This window comes from Grampus griseus (genome assembly GCF_964374135.1).
Source record: "Grampus griseus genome assembly, chromosome: 13".
Classification (NCBI taxonomy): domain Eukaryota; kingdom Metazoa; phylum Chordata; class Mammalia; order Artiodactyla; family Delphinidae; genus Grampus; species Grampus griseus.
This window is the reverse complement of record NC_139007.1, coordinates 32,840,529-32,861,640: the sequence shown is the minus strand read 5'-3', so window position 1 is coordinate 32,861,640 and position 21,112 is coordinate 32,840,529. Positions and strand designations below refer to the sequence as shown.

The window sequence follows — 21,112 nt, the reverse complement described above, 5'->3', positions numbered from 1 at the left end:
GGAACTAGATTCAGAGTTTATATAGAGAGTCATTGCTTGGATCAAACTTCCTAGGACTCCTATATATCCTAGGGTCCTTAATATACACACTTAATATATGTGTATGCTCCTATTTCTAAGAACAGAGTCAGGTAATTCTTTGGATCAAATAAGTGAGAGAATTTCTGCATTGGTAAGATACAGAGGTAGGTAATTTAAAAACAAAAAGAGTGAACATCTACTGTGGTATATATTTACATGGAAAAAATCAGTTATAATTGTTTATTATATATAAATTTTATTATATATCAAGTTATTGATTTACTTGAAATATTTTCCAGCTTTCTCAATTTTTAAATAAAATTCTTCTGAAATTTAGCATGACAAAAGAAAGCTGCAATTTGTTTGTTATAAATCACAGTATGGAAGAGGGAAAATTTGTTAAAATTTGGCAGAAGTATTGAGTCCAAAATTAATAAAACCTATAGTTAAATGTATGTGTTTATAAATAAGTATTTTATAGTTATGTTTAATAATAAAAATCTGTCAAACTCTTATACATATTTAGTACTTGAGATCATATATTATAAATGCTAATTATATTATTAGTATTGTAGCCAGTACCACTGTCTTTTTAGTAAATAGCTTATTACTCACAACAGCAGCTAAAGAAATAGGAATTTATATAGATCATAAATATATGTTTTATATTATTTCTTTTTATATAAAATACATAAATGAAAATTTACAATACTATTTATTATTTTTAAAATTTATTTTATTTAAGGACTTAGTAAGGCCAAGATATCTTTTATCTGGTATTATATTTCAACAATCTGTTGGAAATAAATTCCAAAATTATGGAAATAAAAAATAAAATGCCTAAAATAAGTTCCTAAACTTATGAATAAAAATGGACTAATACAGGAAAACATACAGTTTTGATAGTAATTATGACTAGTCTACTTCCTCTCATTCTGCATCCTATTCCCAATTACAGAATGCAGCTTAGCTCTGAGTATTTTACTCTGAAAGCAGAATAGCCATAAAACATGTTTTGTACATTTTGTAAATAGATCCATTCTTTCTTTCTATTTTAGAAATAGATCCAATGAAGAGAAAGTACTATTGTTTATAGCAAATGTTAACCTTCCTTCACCAGAACTTTTCTGTTGTTTATTAGGAATATATATCTGAGTAATAATATTTTTTTCTTGTTATTTATAGGCCACAATGTCATCTCTTACTTTCTGTTTTTAAATAATTCCAACCAATAATAAGTCCAGCAATTTCAAGCTGACTTTATTCTGAATTCCTATATGGTAAATATTGCACATTTATAATAATCTATTAATTGATATGTAAAAATTTTATCCCAGCTTTATCTCCCACTGTTTTCCAATCTATTCCTCTAATCCAGGACATTGAACATTATGTCAAATTTGCCATTAGCCCCATTCTAACCTGAGTGCCAGCTCCAGTAAAAGAATCCATTGTTTATTTTCTTAATCACCTTGTATTCCCTTTGTATTGGGCACTGTATTTGCTTTCCCAAGTTTGATGACTCTTTACCTCTACTGCCTGCTTGACATTTTGCTTTTTCAAGGTTACATTCATCGCTTATTCTTACCAATTCTATCTTGATGCTCAGTACAGATGTGGAGTCCTAAATCTCAGAACGTTGCTAATTCCTAGACTCTGCAATGTTGAACTTTGCTTTCTTGCCAGAGCATTGGCATCATCTTCTTTAGGTGTCCTTGTCATTGACTGTCACTTGAGGGGCCCTCCTTCCTAAATAGCACAAATTTTCATCTACCTAGACTTCCTCATACCATCTTGGATTGGTTACATACATATGTAACTATGTAGCTATTAAATATATAAGAAGCTGAGGAAAATTGTGAGCAGAAATGTATTAATTCTTTACAAGTTTTTATTTCATGATCTGAGATCAATGCTTTAAAGATAAATTTTGATTTTCAGGGTAGAAGGGGTAAAAAATGTCTTTTGATTCAACCTTACTTTTGCCAAATGAAAAGTTTTAAAATTGACCTAAAAAAAACACATGATTATGAAGGAAATGTTTCAATGCAATTGTCATCTTTCATGTAAGAAACAGTTACTTAAAATGGAAATTCCATCTTTTTATCAGCTTTAGATAAATGCTGATTGCTTAATCTGCCAATGAGCAAAGGCATTTAGATGGAATGGTCCAAGTTAAAGAAACATGGAGGTTGCTAGGTCATCTCAATTATTTATATTCAGATTCAACTTGCAGCTTAGTACATCAAGGAAGATTAATAGGTAGGTAAAGTGAAGAAATACAGTGCCATTCTGTTATTCATGCCACATACTCCATGTCCTTTTACTATTCATTAAATCAATCATATACAAATGTAATGAATGTTGTGCTTATGACTTCATTATATACCCTGAAACATCTTATGCAAATATTTCTGCCATATTTGATTATAATACAGACCCCAAAATATTTCTTCTGTGGTAAAGATAAGAATAAAAGTAGCAATTATGTGAATAAATTTTGTGAAATGTTATACATTTTCAGCTGAATACCAAGAAGTTATGTAAAGCCTCTGGTAAATATATATTTGTCCTTGCTGTCACAAAACAGCATGGAAAACAAGGAATTTTAACAAGAATTTGAAGGAAGACTTAGGAACTAGAACAATCAAAGAAACACCAAATTAAAATGAAATTAAAGTTTGAATATGACTTTTGTACTGACAAAGATGTGAGATGTGATCAGTAAGACATTCACTGTCTTCCTGATTTTTTTAATTCCCTAACTTCTGTGAGGAAACAGAGGTACTGACTTCATTACCAAATCCTGAGTGCCTGGTATAAAATTCAGAGTAATGTGTACAACATACTCATGAGTAAAATCGATCAAAGAAAGGATAATTCATTATTTTGTTACTTTTTATACTTTTGATGTTTTAGTGGCACATGAAATAAAACCACCTTCTTCAAAATGCCTTTATTGATTAAAAAATGGCAAGTTAGTTTGACCCATTGTCTGGCAAAGTCTTATTTTTATTCTCATTTCAACTGAATCAAATAAAATGGCTCCAGCTAATTAAGACAGGCAGACAGCAGCTAAGGCAAACTTGTAGTTCTAGCAGCAAATGACAGCCTTGCCTGGTCCTACTTTATTTCTCTATGGTTCTATTTTCATTGACTTTTCTAAAGGTAAATCTTCGTACAGTAGCAGAGTGATCACTGTGCCCCTTTAGTACATGAGCTAACTCCCTGCTGGGAATGTATATACTAGATGTTATCTTTTAATTTAAGTTAATCAAATGAGGAAAGAAATTATAAAGTTTATGGGCCATGGTCTGTTGTTATAAATAAATGTTAGGAGGACACTGGAACTTAAACACTTAAAGACTCACCTCCCTTATAAACATTATCCCTTCTTTTGCAAAAGAGAATGGGAACTACTCCTCTAACTCACTAAACTTTCACTATTTAATCAAAAGCATTTCTAAGTTTTTGTCTTTTAAGGTATTTTTCTAACAAAGAATTGAGACTACCCTAATTGTATTTGCTAAGTGATTAGATATCTTGATAATAAAATACAAGTAGGTAAATAAAAAAAGCTCCCCAGAATATATTTGGGAAAATGAGAAGGCCTAGTGATTAGAACACAGATGCAGCATGATTAAAATAAATTAACACACACATTTATTCAATCAGGCAGTCACTCCATCATGATGAGCCCCTACTTTGTTTGCATCAGGCACTGAACTAGGTCCAGGGCCTTCAAGAATGACAAAACCTGCTTCTTGCCTCAAAAGAACTTACAATCTATTGAGAAAGGGGTGTGAAGACAAACAAAAGTCCCAGAGTTAAACTTTAACATGGAGTTATATATAAAGTGCATAAATAAAAGGTGCACACATGTAAAATGTCTGGAGGACTCAGCAAATTCATCGGAAAGGTACATAAGTCCTGAAAATCATAGCACGAGTAGGAATATGCCAGACATTCAAACAGGGGTAAGTGGTTCAGACAATGGGAACATCCTGCGCTGAAATGAGGAGGTGCATCTGTACTGCTGACTCAGCCAGGGTGAGATGGTGAGATGGGTGGCTTAAAAGAGCAGGGAGCAGGCAAATACGAGGCTGGAGAAGTAGCAGGAGCCAGATCATGGAAGGTCTTGCAGGCTTGACAAATGAGCTAAAATTTCAATGACAAGGAGTCATCAGTACGTTTTGGTAAGCTCATGGTAGGAAAAAGGTAAGTGTAGGAGAGATGTTAGGAGTGGGAATTCAGTGAGGAGACTATTGCAACAGCCAGGGGAGAGACCATGGGGTCCATGGGGTCCTTAACCAAGGCATAGCTCTGGGGGTGGAAAGAAGAATGTAGTTAAGCAAGATATTGATACAGTAGATTTGACAGTGTTTGATGATCGTTGGATGGATATGAAGAGAGGAGAAAGGAAATGGAGAGAGCAGTAAGTCTCGAAGAGTTTAAATGTCCAAAAACGGTAATCTCCCTAAAGTAATTCGAATGAAAGAGCCAAACAACAGTCATTACTGATTTGTGTTGCAAATTTACATTGTCAAGGAATATATGTGATATTATATAACAACATAAGAAAAAATGGTATTTGTAAAATACCAAATGGATTACAGGTCCATTAGCATTAAGATGCATGACATAATGGGAGCACTGGGAAGGAGTCCCAGGATATAGCTGAACCTAAAATTTACCTTGAGGTGTTTCTACTTGATTTCATTCTGTTGAATTCAGATTGTTGCAAACTCAATAAGTCAATAATAAATGTAACCATTGTCAAACGCTGATGGATTCAAAAAAGTGAATTCCCACCCTATAGTTAACGGTGCCTGGGGAAAGTAGATGTCTGGTCAGAGGATGGGAAGAAATGCCTTCTGATCACGTGGTAAAGGACAGTGATGATGTTCACCGAAGGGGGCCTCCCCACTCCCAGGGGCATGGAAATATGTGAATAATTTATAAAGAATGCACAGTAGGGAAAGGGTTTTATAATAAGGGCTCATGTCTAGGGAGGCATTTAGAGTACTACCTGGATGGCAGTGTGTGGGCATGGGGGAAAGAGCGAGAAAGGTGATATGAGTTAAAAACAAAACCCTCATGTGTGAAGGAAGAGGGTCAGACTTCCTTTCTTCCTTCCTTCTTAGTGAGATCAGGTTTGGATGTATTGTGTGACTTGGTTCCCTGGTTGGGTTAATACCAAATGAAGATAAGAATTTTACTGAGCCACTAGCATTAATATCTTTAATATGATGTTCCCAGACCATAGAAGAAGGAACTACAATTACGGTAGAAATGGTCTTGTATTCAGTAGTCATTTAACAGATAAACACTTAGCCTAGGTGCTAACTCAACCAGGAAAATTTTTATGAATCCAATTCATTGTTTCTTTTTATAGCTTAAACATAAAGAAATAATGTGAAAATCTAAGCACTGTGATCTTACATAGTGACAAATGACTATGATACTGATAATAGGTCTTGCTCCAAGTACTAGGGACTTTGCTGATAATCCCATTTCTTAATGGGACCATAGGGAGAAAAAAGAACAAGGGATATATAAACACTGAGATCTCATGAATTGACTAAAGGGAATGTTGCCAACTCTACAATGCCAGGCTATAATTATTTTCTTTTCTAACTAGAATCCTCTTAACTTCCTTACTTCATTCATGGCAGAAATATATATATATATATATATATATATATATACTTTCTAAATTTTCTAATATTTTCTAAATTTTCTAAAATTTCTTTAATTAATTTCTTTTCCTAAACATTTAATAACTGGGAAAATGCTTACAATCTAATCTTAAGTGGAAAAGAAAAAGAATACTCATACAAGGCATAAATATACCAATATTTTTAAACAGATCTCATACTGGTTTTATTTTATAATAATCATGCACTATTTTATAATTAATAATTAATTTATATACTAAAATATTTTATATATAATCATTTATATCATTATATAATGTTATCTAATGAAATTTTTAAAAGATATTATCAGTTTTCCTTTCGGAAAATTGTAAAAAAGTCATCAAATCTGCATCCATTTTAAAAGAAATCTTTATTTGAATGGCAAACTTTATGTCTACTTCTAAAATATTTTGTATTCCATGCTCTATTTATAAATATAATAAAATAAATAGCTGGCACACATTTTTAGATAAGAACTATTCAAAAAGTGCTCATACAAGGAAATTTATCTTCATTTTAAAAATGAAGTCATTCATTTTAAAAATGTTCTCATGTAAGTCTTCTGGTGGTTTTCATATTTTGCAGTAACTCAAAGATATATAAATAAAGAGGTAATTATCCTTTATACTCTTTTCTTTTTCTTATTTAAGATCTATTTGAAAAGTATTTCATGACTATAACAAAGAGAAGAGTGTTGGCATTAAAAATTCTTCTGAAGATTTCAACATCTATGGTCTATACACAATGCCCAGAATTTTCAATAAATAGGCTAATCATTTTCTCATCAGTGCATTTTTGTTCTATCACTTATCCACTCCCACTAAATCACTTGTCAGTTCAGAAGAAGGGCAGGATTGAGGACTGGACTCATGGCTAGAAAGAAAAAACCTAAACCTGCATTCATCCTAACACCCCGTCTTTTTTTTTTTTTTTTCTTTTTAGTGTGCATATACCTTTTATTGAGAAGAATATGTTTAGGAAAGCCAAGAAAAGAGTCCAAACACTTGATTGACTTTGAGGTCCTCATCTTGTCTAGTGGCCTGTGTGCTCCGTAATTGTAAATACTGGGACTTGGAGTAATTATGTGGCTAATGGGGGAAGGTAAAAATAATGACTAAGAGTTCAAATTTGGATAACAGAAAGACTCAGGTTCAATTTAAAATTCTGACATTTACTGTGTGACATTGGAATGTTAGTTAACCACTTGAGGTCTTATATTTCTATCTGTAAAATGGGAATAATAATAGTACCAACTCAGTGAGTTGTTCTGAGGATTAAATGGAATGATGCATGCAAAGCATTTAGCATTAGTGTAGACACATAGCTGGGTTTTTTGTTGTTGTTATTTTAGAAAATGAATTTTATTTATTTATAAAAATTATGAATTTTAATAAATTGCAGATTATTCTTTCCTAGTATACAGAAATATAACTGATTTTTGTCTTTTTTGATCCATTTTATGAAGGTTAATTCTTTCCAAGAGCCCCTACCTTCCTAGATATGAAATTAATATATCTTCCTTCGTATTTATCTCTTTCAATAGTCTACTTAACTTACTAGAAGTTTCAAGGGATGACATGTAGAGTCACATAGGAATCATACTGAAATACACACAGTACCCAAGTAAGGCTGGATAATTTTTGTGATTCTGATATATAAAAGGGCACACTAATCCTTGGACGTATCAGTGGAAGACAGAGTATGAAAATATTAAGATTGCCATGAAACCTATTGATTTACTTTTCCTAAAACCATTCAGTAATGGTTCTGAATAACAAATGACAATATCCATCTTGAAATTAAGGAAGGGTAAAGAGAGTTAGAAAGCATATATGGAAGAACTATATACACGATTAAAATAACAATTTAAAAGGAAGTATATGTTTTAATTTTTAAAAATAACATTGTCTATTAGGTTCCAAAAGTTTGATTCACCATCTTCAAACTGCGAATGAAATATAATATTTGTAATTTATTCTTGGTTGTATTTTATTTTTAATCTGGATGTACTTCAGAAAAAAAAAATCTTCATTTTTAAGTTACTTATGTATTTTCCTCCCAATAAAGTTTCTCAAATATATCTTAAGGTAAAACTGAAATACTAGAACTAGTCAACCATCTCTTTTTATGCACAGGAGTAAAATTCCCCTCATACTATTTCCTTAAAACAATAATGTGGATATAAGATATTTTCAAATTCTAGTAGGTTATTTTTCTCATTAAAAGAAAATAAATGTCTTTTTTTTTTTTTCCTTTCCATTAGAAGGTTGGTGCCTAGAGGGTAACTATGATTTCTTCACAGTCTCTATGAAGACACTCAATTTGTATTACTAAATCTTTTAAGGGAAGAAAAACACAAAAATTTCCTTTATTTTGCTACAACATTAAAAACATACTTTGAAGCCCCATTGAAGCAATTAATGGAAACATTACAATCATAATAGAAAAAACTTTTCCACACATCAGGATAGAGGATGTTTCTGCTTATAAAATTTCCATTTAGAATGACTTTTTTTTTTTTTTCTTTTTTTTGCCCTGCAGGCCTCTCACCGCTGCGGCCTCTCCCATCGCGGAGCACAGGCTCTGGACGCACAGGCTCGGGACGCACAGGCTCAGCGGCCATGGCTCACGGGCCCAGCCGCTCCACGGCATGTAGGATTCCCCCGGACCGGGGCACGAACCTGTGTCCCCTGCATCGGCAGGCAGACTCTCAACCACTGCGCCACCAGGGAAGCCTTAGAATGACACTTTTTAATGACCTAGGAAATGTAAATATTGCCAAAGTGCTGGGCTATTTACTAAATTGCAGCAGTAACTTTGTCTATAGAAAATAGATTGAATGAGAATATATCAGACATTTATAATTTGTTAAATAGTACAGCATAAACTTACCTGGTCCTATAAGGTGGCCAGTAGCTACATTTGGCTACTGAGAACTTGAAATGTGACTAGTCTGAACTAATAAGTGAAGTGTCAAATGCACACCAACTTTCAAAGACTTAACAGAAAAAAAGAATGTAATATATTTCAGTCATAATTTTTATAGTGATTGTTTAAACAATGGCATTTTTGATACAATAGGTTAAATAAAATAAATTAATAATATTGAAATTTACCTTTTGGTGTATGTTTTTTAACATAACTATTAGAAAATTTTAAATTATGTATGTACACTGCATTAGATTTTCATTGGCAGAACTGGTATAAACAACTAAAGTTACATAAAATGTACCCTTCTTTTACAGTTTAAACATTAGTCTAGTTTCTAGGTTCAAAACCAAGACTTGAAAATAACAAGTGTGATTATTGGTGAATTCTGAACCTTAAAGAGTAAACTCAAGGGAAATTTTAGTGGGATGTAAGTCATTTATATGACATCAGATATCAGAAACCAACATGATGAAGAGTAATCATATACTAGTAGTTAAGAAGGATAACTTTCAGGTTAATGTCTTCTTTTCAGTCTTTAATTTATCCTATATATAGCAGTAATTAATTTTAGCGAAATTCCCTACATTGTAGTTTTCTGACAATAGTTGTAATGCTTTTGAGATACTTGGATAAAAGTTAAATTTGCCACATAAAATTGATTTAGAAAATTGTTAATTGAATTATTGGCAATTGTACTTTTTTTTTTTGGCAATAGTACTTCTGATATCATGCCTTTAACATTAATAACTAAACCGAAGTTTGGATCCAGAGGACTCAATAATTTATGCAATATTACTTAGAAACACACAAACTGATCTTTAAGTGGGTATTCATACCGTCATAAATCCATCCAGCAAACCTGAGTCGGGTTTCGGAGGTGCCTGCAACCGTTCCATAGACCACTTTTCAATGATGGAGGAGACTTGTGTATTTTCTGTATTTAATATTCTGAACCCTGTCATGTTAACACCACTGTATCGGTAGGGCTCTACATCAAGAGCGAAGAGGTCCTAAAAGACAAATTTCTTTGTGTTAGTATCAAGAGAGAATATTCATAGGCAAGTATAATTGAAATAATCATGTATTCCTGCTTGCTTTAGGTTACTTAACACCACTGTGTCTCAAGTGATGTTCAAACATCACAAATCACCAAGATTCAAATACACTATCCTCATGTTTTGCCAATGCAAATATATATACACTCTACATAAACAAGTACATATATATATTATTCCAGTTCCACCAGTGGAACAACAGGCTTTTCTACAACCTACCTTTAAGGTTTGCATAAGCTTTCTTCTCTATGTTAGGGATAGCTTGCCCTTAAATTTTATGCGTTACTCTTTTATATTTAACTGATTATAGGTGTTTTCCCATGTCTTGCTTCCTTGACTGGTTATTGCCATTTTTGTGTTATTTTGCTTTGTCTTTCTTCTTTTTTTTTTAAGAAACAGATCATGAAATATAGCTTCTAACTAATGAAAATTATATCAAAGCTGAGGAAAAAAGTTAACAAAACTGGCCTTATTGGTTACAAGAACTCTTGTAGTTCTTTTGTCTTATACCCTATCTAGCAACTCCCCCATAAGGAACACTTCAGATTTTGGTTGCCCTTTCTACTCTATATATAGTGAGTGCTCTGGATTTGCCCAGGAGATAGGAGGCCAAAGCTGTCGGGGCAGTCGGATGTCACTATGAGAACATGCAGCATGTGGGACTTTTGCCCCCACTGAGTTGGCATTAGCTATTCCTTAGATCTTACAGACAACATTGAGAACTACTGAGAGCCAGGGCACGATCAATGCCATTAGTCCTGGGCACAGCTTGCTCATACAGCTGTACCGACTAGATTATAGAAGCAAAATTCAGTGAAGAGAAGCTGACGTTGGCCTGAGCTCTATTCTGTGCTGTGAAAAATATAAGGAACTTTTAGGTTTTTAGTTTTCAACATTTGCAATCTAGCCAAGGAGATTATCTCTCTCTCTCTCTCTGGCTACATATATATATATATATATATATATATATATATATATATATATATATATATATATATATATATATAAAATGTACTACAATATATGCTAAGGGGCAAAAGAGTACAAGTGATAAGTGCAAAGAGTCAGAAGCAAGACAAATGATTTTCAATTTTTATAGTAAAGAACAACTTCACAGAGCAGATGGGATCTGAGCTGCCATTAAAGAATGGCCATGCTCTTGATAGTCAAAAGACAAAAGGAAACCAAAATGTCAGTAGAGATACAAAAATTAGAAAATATAAAGTCTACTCAGGAGACTGACCTAAATCAGTTTGGCTATAAGAGAATTCATGAGGGAGAACAGTGGCAAAAGAAAATAGGAAAGTTAGGTTAGAATCAAACTGAAAAGGACATCAATTATAGGCTAGATGAGTCCTACATATACTAAACTAGTTTTTTTTTCCATTTTTTTCCTTATTAAGAGATGCTTTCGATTTCCCTAAAATCTTATGATTATGGTAGAACTGAGTTTCAACGGCATTGAAATATAATTTGCTGACGAGTGAAGGCTTCCACTCACTCTCCACCAGCCCATCACTAAGTTTCTCACAGACTGCAAAAAAGTTGCCTGGTGGGAAGTGATACAGATATACAGCAGAGTTAGCCTTAGTATTTACCAGTAAAATACAACCTACTGTGTGAAGCATCTTCATTGAAGAAGAGTTGTTTTTACAAGAAGCTATTGTGATCAATTTAGATTTAAAATTTAGTAATTTAGACCAATTACTAAATTTTAGTAATTTAATCTGGTAACTTCAAGACTCCTAAAAGCAAAGAGATCAATTGGAAAACTTTTGAGTTAACAAAGAGAGAGCATTGGTTAGACTGGTCATTGTGGGAAAGGAGAAGATGCATACTACAGACACTATGGAGAAAAAATCAGTGGCATTTTGTTGGGGATACAGGAGTTAGAGACAGTGGAAGTTTTGAAGGAAGAGTCAGAAGATGAGTCACTTCAGAGGACAATACATTAAGGTTTAAATAACTTGAAATTATCTTAACGCCACAACGATTAGAAAACGTTCTGCAACGCAGCGATATACAACAATTCAGGAATATTACAGATAGACATTTAGATCTCATTTGAACAAAGGTCATAATTGAAGCTGTAAGTACATACCAGTTCTGAAGCAAATAATTGAAGAGGAAAAAAGAAAATAAGATACATGCCCAAACTTGGAGATACTCTCATATTGGGGGGATGGGCAGGAAATAGTGACAGAGACAGATAGCTGTTTCACAGTGGAAGGAAAACTAGGATAATGTATTGGTAAAGAAATAGAGCTAAGGGTAAGTAGGTTTGATAAAAAAAAAAAGAATGTCAGATTTTCACGCATATTGAGAAAAAACTGTAGTGGTTACGTAAAGACAAAAGATAAGGGTAACATTCAATTTGCTAATTGCAAATTAAATCATATTTACTTAAAAAAATCCAACTTAACATATGCAAAAACAGAATGGGAAATTTAATCTACTAGAGGAGCAGCTTCAATAAACCTGATTTCGGTTAAGTCAATAGAGCTAACAACATAAGAATTTGTGCTTTTCTAAAACATTGATTTCTCAGCAAACTAATTTTAAAATCCATTATGTTCTGAAAGTCCTCTAAGCGATATAAAAATAAGACATTATTTTGAATTAATATCTGAAACGATATTATTTCAAAATCATCAGCTTCCCACCAAGAATCATTAGATCTCTATGATGATAATTCCTCTTGGGTTTTATCAAAATAAAATAAATCATAACTTTAAAAGTGCCAGTATTATATTACTTCTTCCCACTCAAAAACCCATTTTTCATCCTGAAATTCATTATAAGAAAATTTAGAGCATTCTCTTTATGTTTTAATAAATTACTTACCAGTGTGGTAAAGATGTAATGATAATATTCTGTCATCATTCCCATAGCTAATGCCTACGAAGTAAAAAATAAAAATATTAAAATATTAATATTGAAGGTACACGTTAGATGAAATACATTATGTCAATAAGACAAGTGAGATGAAAATAGCAGAATGTAATGAAGAATCAGCCTATAGTATTCAGGTTACATTAAAATTGGGTCAAACTAAATCTTTTTTCCATAGTTAAAGAAGATTAGTGGTTACAAAGGAATTTCTGAACCAATTCTCTTGATAGAAAAGCTATTAATTGAATGTTTGCAATTGTAAAGCTTACGTTTTACATATTAAAAGAGGCATTAAATTTGAAACAAAACCTCAAATGAGCAAATCTTAGTTCATTATATTTGTAATATCTTCACTACAAATTCCATAATAAGGAACACCATTTTATTTTGTTGAAAAGTATTACTCAATTAGGAAAACAGTGCTCCAAAGTACAATACCAACAGGAATTTTTTTTAGCATTTTAGAGACGTTTTCTTAGTATTAATGAAGCAAATGTAAATCACCACTGTACAGATAAAGGCAAGTTTATTTTTTATTAATGAACAATTGAAATTTACTATGTTTTATTTCACACTTCTAAAGTCCTCATCAATTTTAGACTATCAGTCTTAAAACAAGGACTTTTGGGTTAGAACTCCCAGTCATAAGAAGTGTCAATTTCCTCTCTGAAAATACAGAATCCTTTAGAAATAGCTATTTATCAGTGAACAGTAGCTGGTGATGATAATTGAAAAATGATGCATTTTTGAGCTGAATGAAGAGCTCTTAGTAGGAAACAAGTATTCTCAGGTGCATCTAATGTTCTTCCACAAACTACTAACTACTCAAATTGGTTTACTAAGTAGCTGCCCCAGCTACATCCTTTGTATTCCATACCCATAGGTAGGTATTAACCAATTAGCTACAATAAAATGTGTATTTCCACAGCATTAGCTGTTCAGTAAGAAAAGATAGATGTTTGTGAAAAATTTTGGGATATATGAAATGTATTTTTTTTACAGGGAGAAACATTTGTTAATGATAGCTAGCATCAAAGAACTGAGCAGAGGAAAGGAACTTAGGAATTGTGATACTGTAATTTATAATAAGAAATATGTATTTGGTCTTCATCCCATTTCTGGCACAAAACTCCAGATACTCTTAGAATTTCCCAAACAATAAAAGCAATGGGAACATCTTTGTTATAATATTTGGTTTCTTTTCTTCACTTCCTGAAATTGCTTCAGAGCCATAAAGGTGAAATGGGTGTCTTGTTATTCTTAGCAAGCCCCTTTCAACCACAACTGAGTTTATGTCAAATGAGGTGACTTTGGAAAATCCCCTAAGATGGGAGGGTGGGTGCTGGTTGCCAGGGGAAAGCAATCTCATGATTGGAAGGTTGAAACTTTCAGTTCTACCCCGGTGACCTCCTGGGAAGGAAGAGGGGCTGGAGACTGAGTTCAATCGCCATGGCCAATGATTTAATCAATCATGCCTATGAACTGAAGCCACCAGAAAAACCCAAAAGGAGAGGATCTGGAGAGCTTCCAGGTTGGTGAACATGTGGAGGTGCGAGGAGAGTGGCATACTCAGAAGGGTCGAGGAAGCTCCTTGCCCTTGCCCTGTATCTTGCATCTCTTCCAATCTGGCTGTTACTGAGTTACATCCTTTCATAATAAACCGGGAATCTAGTACGTAAAATGTTTCTCTGAGTTCTGTGAGTTGCTCTAGCAAATTAATCGAACCTAAGGAGGGGGTTGTAGGAACCTCCAATCTATAGCCGGTGGGTCAGAAGCACAAGTGATTACCTGGACTTGTGGTTCATGTCCGAAGTGGGGGAGGTGGGGAAACAGTCTTGTAGGACTAAGCCCTTAACCTGCAGAATCGGATGCTACCTCTGGATAGATGCTGTGAGAACTGAATTGGGTTGTAGGACAATGTGCTGGCATCAGAGCACTGCTTGTGGTATGGGGAACACCCTCCCACACACACAACTGAATTGGATGTACAACTTTTAGGAAACAAATAATATTTCCTGAATGGATAAAAATTACATGAGCCAATAACTCTCTGATAAATTTACATTTAAGCAAAATAAGAGAAAATTTTTCTTATTAAATAAAAATTTACAAGATTATCTTTGTAGAAGGTATTCATTGTTCCTGATGGATATGTGTTAAAGGTCTCGCAACTTCAGAACTACTCAATGAGAGTTCAGCATTACCCTTGTCGATATTTGTTACTTTACCAACTCAATAGGCATAGAAATATCGATTGGGATAAATGAAAGAAACAGCGATTCAGATGTATAACTATAAATAACACTCACATAATGCCTAAAAAGTGCTGGGTACTATTCTGAGCACACTGCACATCTTAATCAATTTAGGCCTCATTAAAAATCCTATGACGTAGGTCCTGTTATTATACTTATTTTACAGGTGAAGAAACTAAGACATAATAAGAATGAATAAATTAGTCAACAAATTGAGACAGTGAGTGAAAATAAACTCCAGGTCTCTAACTCTTGGAGCTTGGATATAGAGCATAATCTATGCCTTTTATAAAGTGGCATATTTTATATTCCCAAAGATACAGATCCATTTAGGATCTATACATTCTAAAATTTTGGCTGTTTCCTCCTTGATAATTCGAAAACCTGGGAATCTCAGCCCAATCCTGGAAATTGTGTTTTGGAGGCGAGGGTGGGAGGTGGTTAAGAAAATGGTGTTCTGCACCAGCCCCAGGTTTCTTCTTCATTACGTTGAAAAGAAACCTTTAAGGGATAACTGAGGACTGTGTGAGCATTTCACTGACCTCCCTTCAGTCTTTGATTCTGAAAACAAGAGTCAGTATGGACTACGAACTTAGATCTAAGTAGAAAAGTTTAGTTATTTTTGATGGAGTACCTATACTCTAACATGAACAAAAGTGAACAAAGGGGATACTCTCTTGAAAGGTGAGTTAATAATTTCCAATGGGAATTAAAAAAGAACTTGTTCTGGACCTTCTTTTAATTATAGCATTTATGTCTTGCTACTAGTGCTTCTGAATTATTATCTTCTTGTGTATAAATAAGAGTGGCCACAAAAGAAAATTGCTTGAGCCACGTCACCCCTCCTGGAAAGAAATACCACAGAATAATTTTTTCCCAAATCAAAATATTGTTAGAATTTCCCAACATTTAACTGATGTAGCGTTAACAATGCCATATGACAAATTAACACATGCAGTTATCCAGGCATATACTTTGCAACCAGTTTATCCTTCAGGTTATATCTGGACGTTACATTGCTTAAGGTTAACAATCGGAGGGGTTAGACTTTATACGTATTTCTTAAAATTTTATTATATTTTACTTCTTGCTGCTGTAGCAGTTTCTTTGTATCTGCTTTTACATTTTTCCAGGCTAAAAATTTGATTTCACACTCTCTGATATGGACTTTAAAGTCCTTGGTTGCTATTTTTTTCTGTGATAGAATGTCTTCGTGAGACTTTACTCCACAGCATCCTGGCCCTGCCATGGAGGATTCTCTTTGACAAATCTGAGTAGAGGTGGAATCTTTTGCTATTAAGACATGTATGCCAATGAGTGCTCTTGATTTGCCTCAGAGGAAATCCCGCCAAGCCCAGGCTTCACTCACTTTTAAAGCTCTCAAGCAGGAAAACTTCAAATCCATGGTTGCTCACTATTCAGTAAGAGCTCAGTCAGTTTAAATAAAACAAACAAACATCTCTTTTTCTTGATACTCCTAATATTTGTTCTTGGATTAAGCCAGACAAGCTGAAAGCCCATTTGTGTCTTATCTTCAACTCTTGTACCATTTCTTTGGAGTGTGATCATTAGCCAACATTGAGGAATCTCAGAAAAATTTCATAAATCATAAAATGGAGTCCTATTAAATGTACTGCTGCAGTTACAAAAAAGAAGCTATTTACTTTCTTTTTGAATTGGTTTCTAGAGTAGCTAAGATCCAAATATGAGATAAATGCTCTCTGGGACAAGGTAAGTTTTAAAAAAATCCCACCATGTGTGGTCTGCCAGTGTTACAGGATCAAAAAGCATGCATTCTGTGCAATAGTGTTACTCTGACTTCAACTTAACTTTCATATTCTCATTTCCCCTCCGTTCTGATTTTTCACCTACTAATCTTGTTAAAATTATATAATTTTACTGTTGTATATATTTTAGATACTACTTTAATTCTGTTTTCGTTTTGCAAATAGCAGGTTACACATCAGAAAACAAGTATGAAATAAGGGATATATCAACTAGAAGCCAGAATGGAAATTCTATTATTAAAGGTGATGGATACTCTCACCTTTCAAACAGCAAAGTAAGTCAGAGTTAGTTACTCTAGAGACAAGACAACTGATCACCTATATACTTGTTGGAGGCCTAGAGAAAGCCTACCAAAAGCCTATTATTTGTCACTGACAGATAGTACAGCGATACTCACTCCAGGCATAAAGGAAAGGTATCCTTTCCAAGTCTGTGTATTCTAAATGTGACCAAGAATTGTTTGGTATTAAATGAAAAACAAATCCCTATTCTAGATTCCAGTGCTTACTTTATCGCATCATTTTGTTCCCAAAAAGACCCAACCAAACAACAACAACCACCCTTATATTCTTTATTACTCAAATATAACACTAGAGCAATTTTCCAAATCCAATTAAATATTTTACTGTAGTGAAACCAACATCATATTGGAAAATTGGATAAACATCTGCTTAATAAACTAACCATGTTATAACAGACATTTACTGTTGGTAGTTATATTTTATGAGATATAATTTGACATCTGAATCTGCATAACTCTCTAGTAGAGATATTTTATCCTACATTTGAGAGGTTTCAAGACAGGTGGCTAATCTCCAGTCAGGCAGTGTGTACAGAAGAGCTTAAAAAACAAAGTCCAAAGACTTGTGTTCAAATTCAGGCTCTACTACATAGTACAGCCTTGTACTAGCTATTTAACCCCTTACATCAATCCCCTCATATATAAGATATGAGCTAATAATAATTGTTTTCCAGTGTGCTGTTAGGCCTGAATAGTGCTGAAGTAATAGTAAGAGGTTTTACTGCTATGAATTGTTTCATTTGATTGATTTAGAATTATTTTTTTAGGTAGGCAATGCTTATTCTGAAATGAATACTTCCTAACATCACTAAGAGAAATATAAATCCCTCTGCTATTTCCTTGATCAATGATGGACATTGATCAAGCTACTTAATCTTTCTGAGACTCAGTTTCTTTGTCTGTAAAGTGGAGCTAGTCCCTACTTCATTTGGTTATGGTGATAATTAAATAAGATCAAATGTGTAAGGCATCTCAGCGTACATGACAGGTAAAGAACATTTTTTTTTTCTCTTTTTCTTACTAGTTGATTTTAATGGTTGAGCTGCTTAATTGTTGATTTGAAGTTTATTCCCTCATTTCAGCACAAAACAGAAATATCTACTTCATTGATCAATATTCACATTAACAAACGGCATTTTAGCCATTTGAAAGGAACCTCGGATATTCAATGTGCTTTAAAGATCATCAATATTTATATTACTTTTCTTTTAAGACAATTAATTAAAGTACTTAGACTTTTTATCAGAAAATCACATCAAGGTGACTTCTCTGGCTTTTTTTTTTAAACCGACTGTGTAACAATAACACTTTGATTTAAAAATCAAAAAACAGGGGACTTCTCTGGCGGTCCAGTGGTTAATACTCCACGCTTCCACAGCAGGGGGCATGGGTTTGATCCCTGGTTGGTGGGGAACTAAGATTCCCACATGCCACACAGTGTAGCCAAAAAATAAATAAATAAATAAACAAGACAAAAAGACAACCCTCAGAATGGGAGAAAATATTTGCAAATGAAGCAACTGACAAAGGATTAATCTCCAAAATATACAAGCAGCTCATGCAGCTTAATATCAAAAAAACAAACAACCCAATCCAAAAATGGGTGGAAGACCTAAATAGACATTTCTCCAAAGAAGATATACAGATTGCCAACAAACACATGAAAGGATGCTCAACATCACTAATCATCAGAGAAATGCAAATCAGAACCACAATGTGGTATCACCTCACACCGGTCAGAATAGCCATCATAAAAGATCTACAAACAATAAATGCTGGAGAGGGTGGATAAAAGGGAACCCTCTTGCACTGTTGTGGGAATGTAAACTGATACAGCCACTATGGAGAACAGTATGGAGGTTCCTTAAAAAACCTAAAAATAGAATTACCATATGACCCAGCAATCCCATTACTGGGCATATACCCTGAGAAAACCATAATTCAAAAAGATACATGCACCACAGTGTTCACTGCAGCACTATTTACAATAGCCAGGACATGGAAGTAACCTAACAGTCCATCAACAGGTGAATGGATAAAGAAGATGTGGCACATATATACAATGGAATATTACTCAGCCATAAAAAGAAACAAAATTGAGTTATTTATAGTGAGGTGGATGAAGCTAGAGTCTGTCACAAGAGTGAAGTAAGTCAGAAAGAGAAAAACAAATACCTATGCTAACACATATATATGGAATCTAAAAAAAGAAAAAGGTTCTGAAGAACCTAGGGGCAAGACAGGAATAAAGACGCCGACGTAGAGAATGGACTTGAAGACACGGCTTGAGGGGGACTGGGAAGGGGAAGTTGGGACAAAGTGAGAGAGTAGCAATGACATGTACACACTACCAAATGTAAAATAGATAGCTAGTGGGAAGCAGCTGCATAGAACAGAGAGATCAGCTCAGTGCTTTGTGACCACCTAGAGGGGTGGGATAGGGAGGGTCAGAGGGAGACGCAAGAGGGAGGAGATATGGGGATCTATGTATATGTATAGCTGATTTACTTTGTTATACAGCAGAAACTAACACACCATTGTAAAGCACTTATACTCCAATAAAGATGTAAAAAAAAATTTCAAACTCAAATTTAATAAAGGAATTAAGAACTTAAATAATTTAAAGATTACCTGTTTCAAAATGCCTGCTGCCATTTCATGGCTACAGTCAAAGATGACATGGAACTCCTTGCCTCTTTTCATTTCTTTTAGTAAGGGTTTTGCATCCTTTGTATCAGCAGGTAGTTGACGGATCTTAAGTCGAAGATTGTATCTTGATGGAGCTTTGATGAGCTCCTGCAAGCGAATGAGACCTTTAATGGAAAAGAAAAAAAATAGAATGTTACAGAAAAAACAGAGTAGTTCATAGAATCACAAAACATACCACAGTGTCTGATTTCCTTGACCATGTACATGTGTACGTCATGACGCGACCATTGAAATTCCTACTTCAGAACTCCCAATCCCCAGTTATTTTTGCTAAAATCACTTCTCAAATTCTTAGGGTATTTCTCAAAGTATGAAAGACATACATGACTGTAAGTTAATGTAAATAATTAAAATAGATAAAATAATTTAAAATAAATGTTTCCCTCTCTATCCTAATTCTACTCCCAGTGGGTTGTCACTGTTGATGGCTTGAAATATTATCCTCCATATACTTCCTATGTATTTGCACATATATACATAGAGGGTTTTTTTTTTGTATTTTACATCAATAATTGTTTTGTGACAATGTCTTATAGGTCATTGTAAGTTAGTGATTACTGTTCTAGTTTGTCCAATTAAGTTTTAGTGGACATAATTTATGTAATTATTCTCTATTATTACAAACTTTGGTTATTGTTTCTTGTTTTTGTTCACAAGTAATGGTATAGTAATTTGGTGTATATGTAAGAGTGATATACTTTTCTTAATAAAAAGACTAAATAGCCAGAAGTGTAATTAAATTACTTTAAGAAATAAAACTTTCCTTTGTATTGTTTTTATTTGTATCATTCTGTATTTCTTCAGAAATAAATATAACCACAGGAATTACTAATAAAGCAAACATTTTCCTAGAAAAGTAGCTCCTGATTATATGTTTCAAAAATATATCAAATTAATAGGTCCATTTTCAATAGGTCATTAAACTGTTATGCATTTTTAAATAACAGAGACAAATCAATGAATTTATTCCTTTATAGAAACTTTCTAATTAATGAAACCCCTTAAAAACTGATATAAAAGATCCAATATATAAGAGTATGATAAGAAAAGAAGGATCATACAATTCTATTAGCTTGGACAAAATTAAGCAATTTCCTTTCCCCTTCTCCCCTCTTCCTTCTTATTTACCCCTTTTTCCATCTCATCTTTATATTTCTAAAACTCTACTTCTATCTTTCCTGAAAAACTACCTTCATAAATATTACTATGACAAACAATTATAAAGGAAAATATTTGTAAATAACTATCTGGAACTCTCTCTCTCTCTCTCTCTCTCTCTCTCTCTCTCTCTCTCTATATATATATATATATATACACACACACACACACACATACTCTCTTTATTATATATATATAACTCTATTTGGAAACAGGAATTAAAAGAATCTTACTATGACTAAAAATCTACTGTGTATTAAAATAACATATGAGATATAAAGAATAAAATCTAATTCTAGGAAT

General features: G+C 33.5%; 1 protein-coding gene across 2 annotated transcripts in view; it reads right to left on the bottom strand.

The window, feature by feature from the left end:
- The window catches only part of GRIK2 (glutamate ionotropic receptor kainate type subunit 2), a gene marked incomplete at both ends in the record, with an annotated part of 636,473 nt that overhangs the window by 317,380 nt on the left and 297,981 nt on the right, over positions 1-21,112 (bottom strand). For both annotated transcript variants that reach the window (XM_082668692.1, XM_082668693.1), the window contains 3 exons: positions 9,488-9,661; positions 12,551-12,604; positions 19,574-19,755. In XM_082668692.1, the coding sequence (XP_082524818.1) occupies positions 9,488-9,661; positions 12,551-12,604; positions 19,574-19,755 (410 nt within the window). The remainder of the gene's footprint in view (positions 1-9,487; positions 9,662-12,550; positions 12,605-19,573; positions 19,756-21,112) is intronic.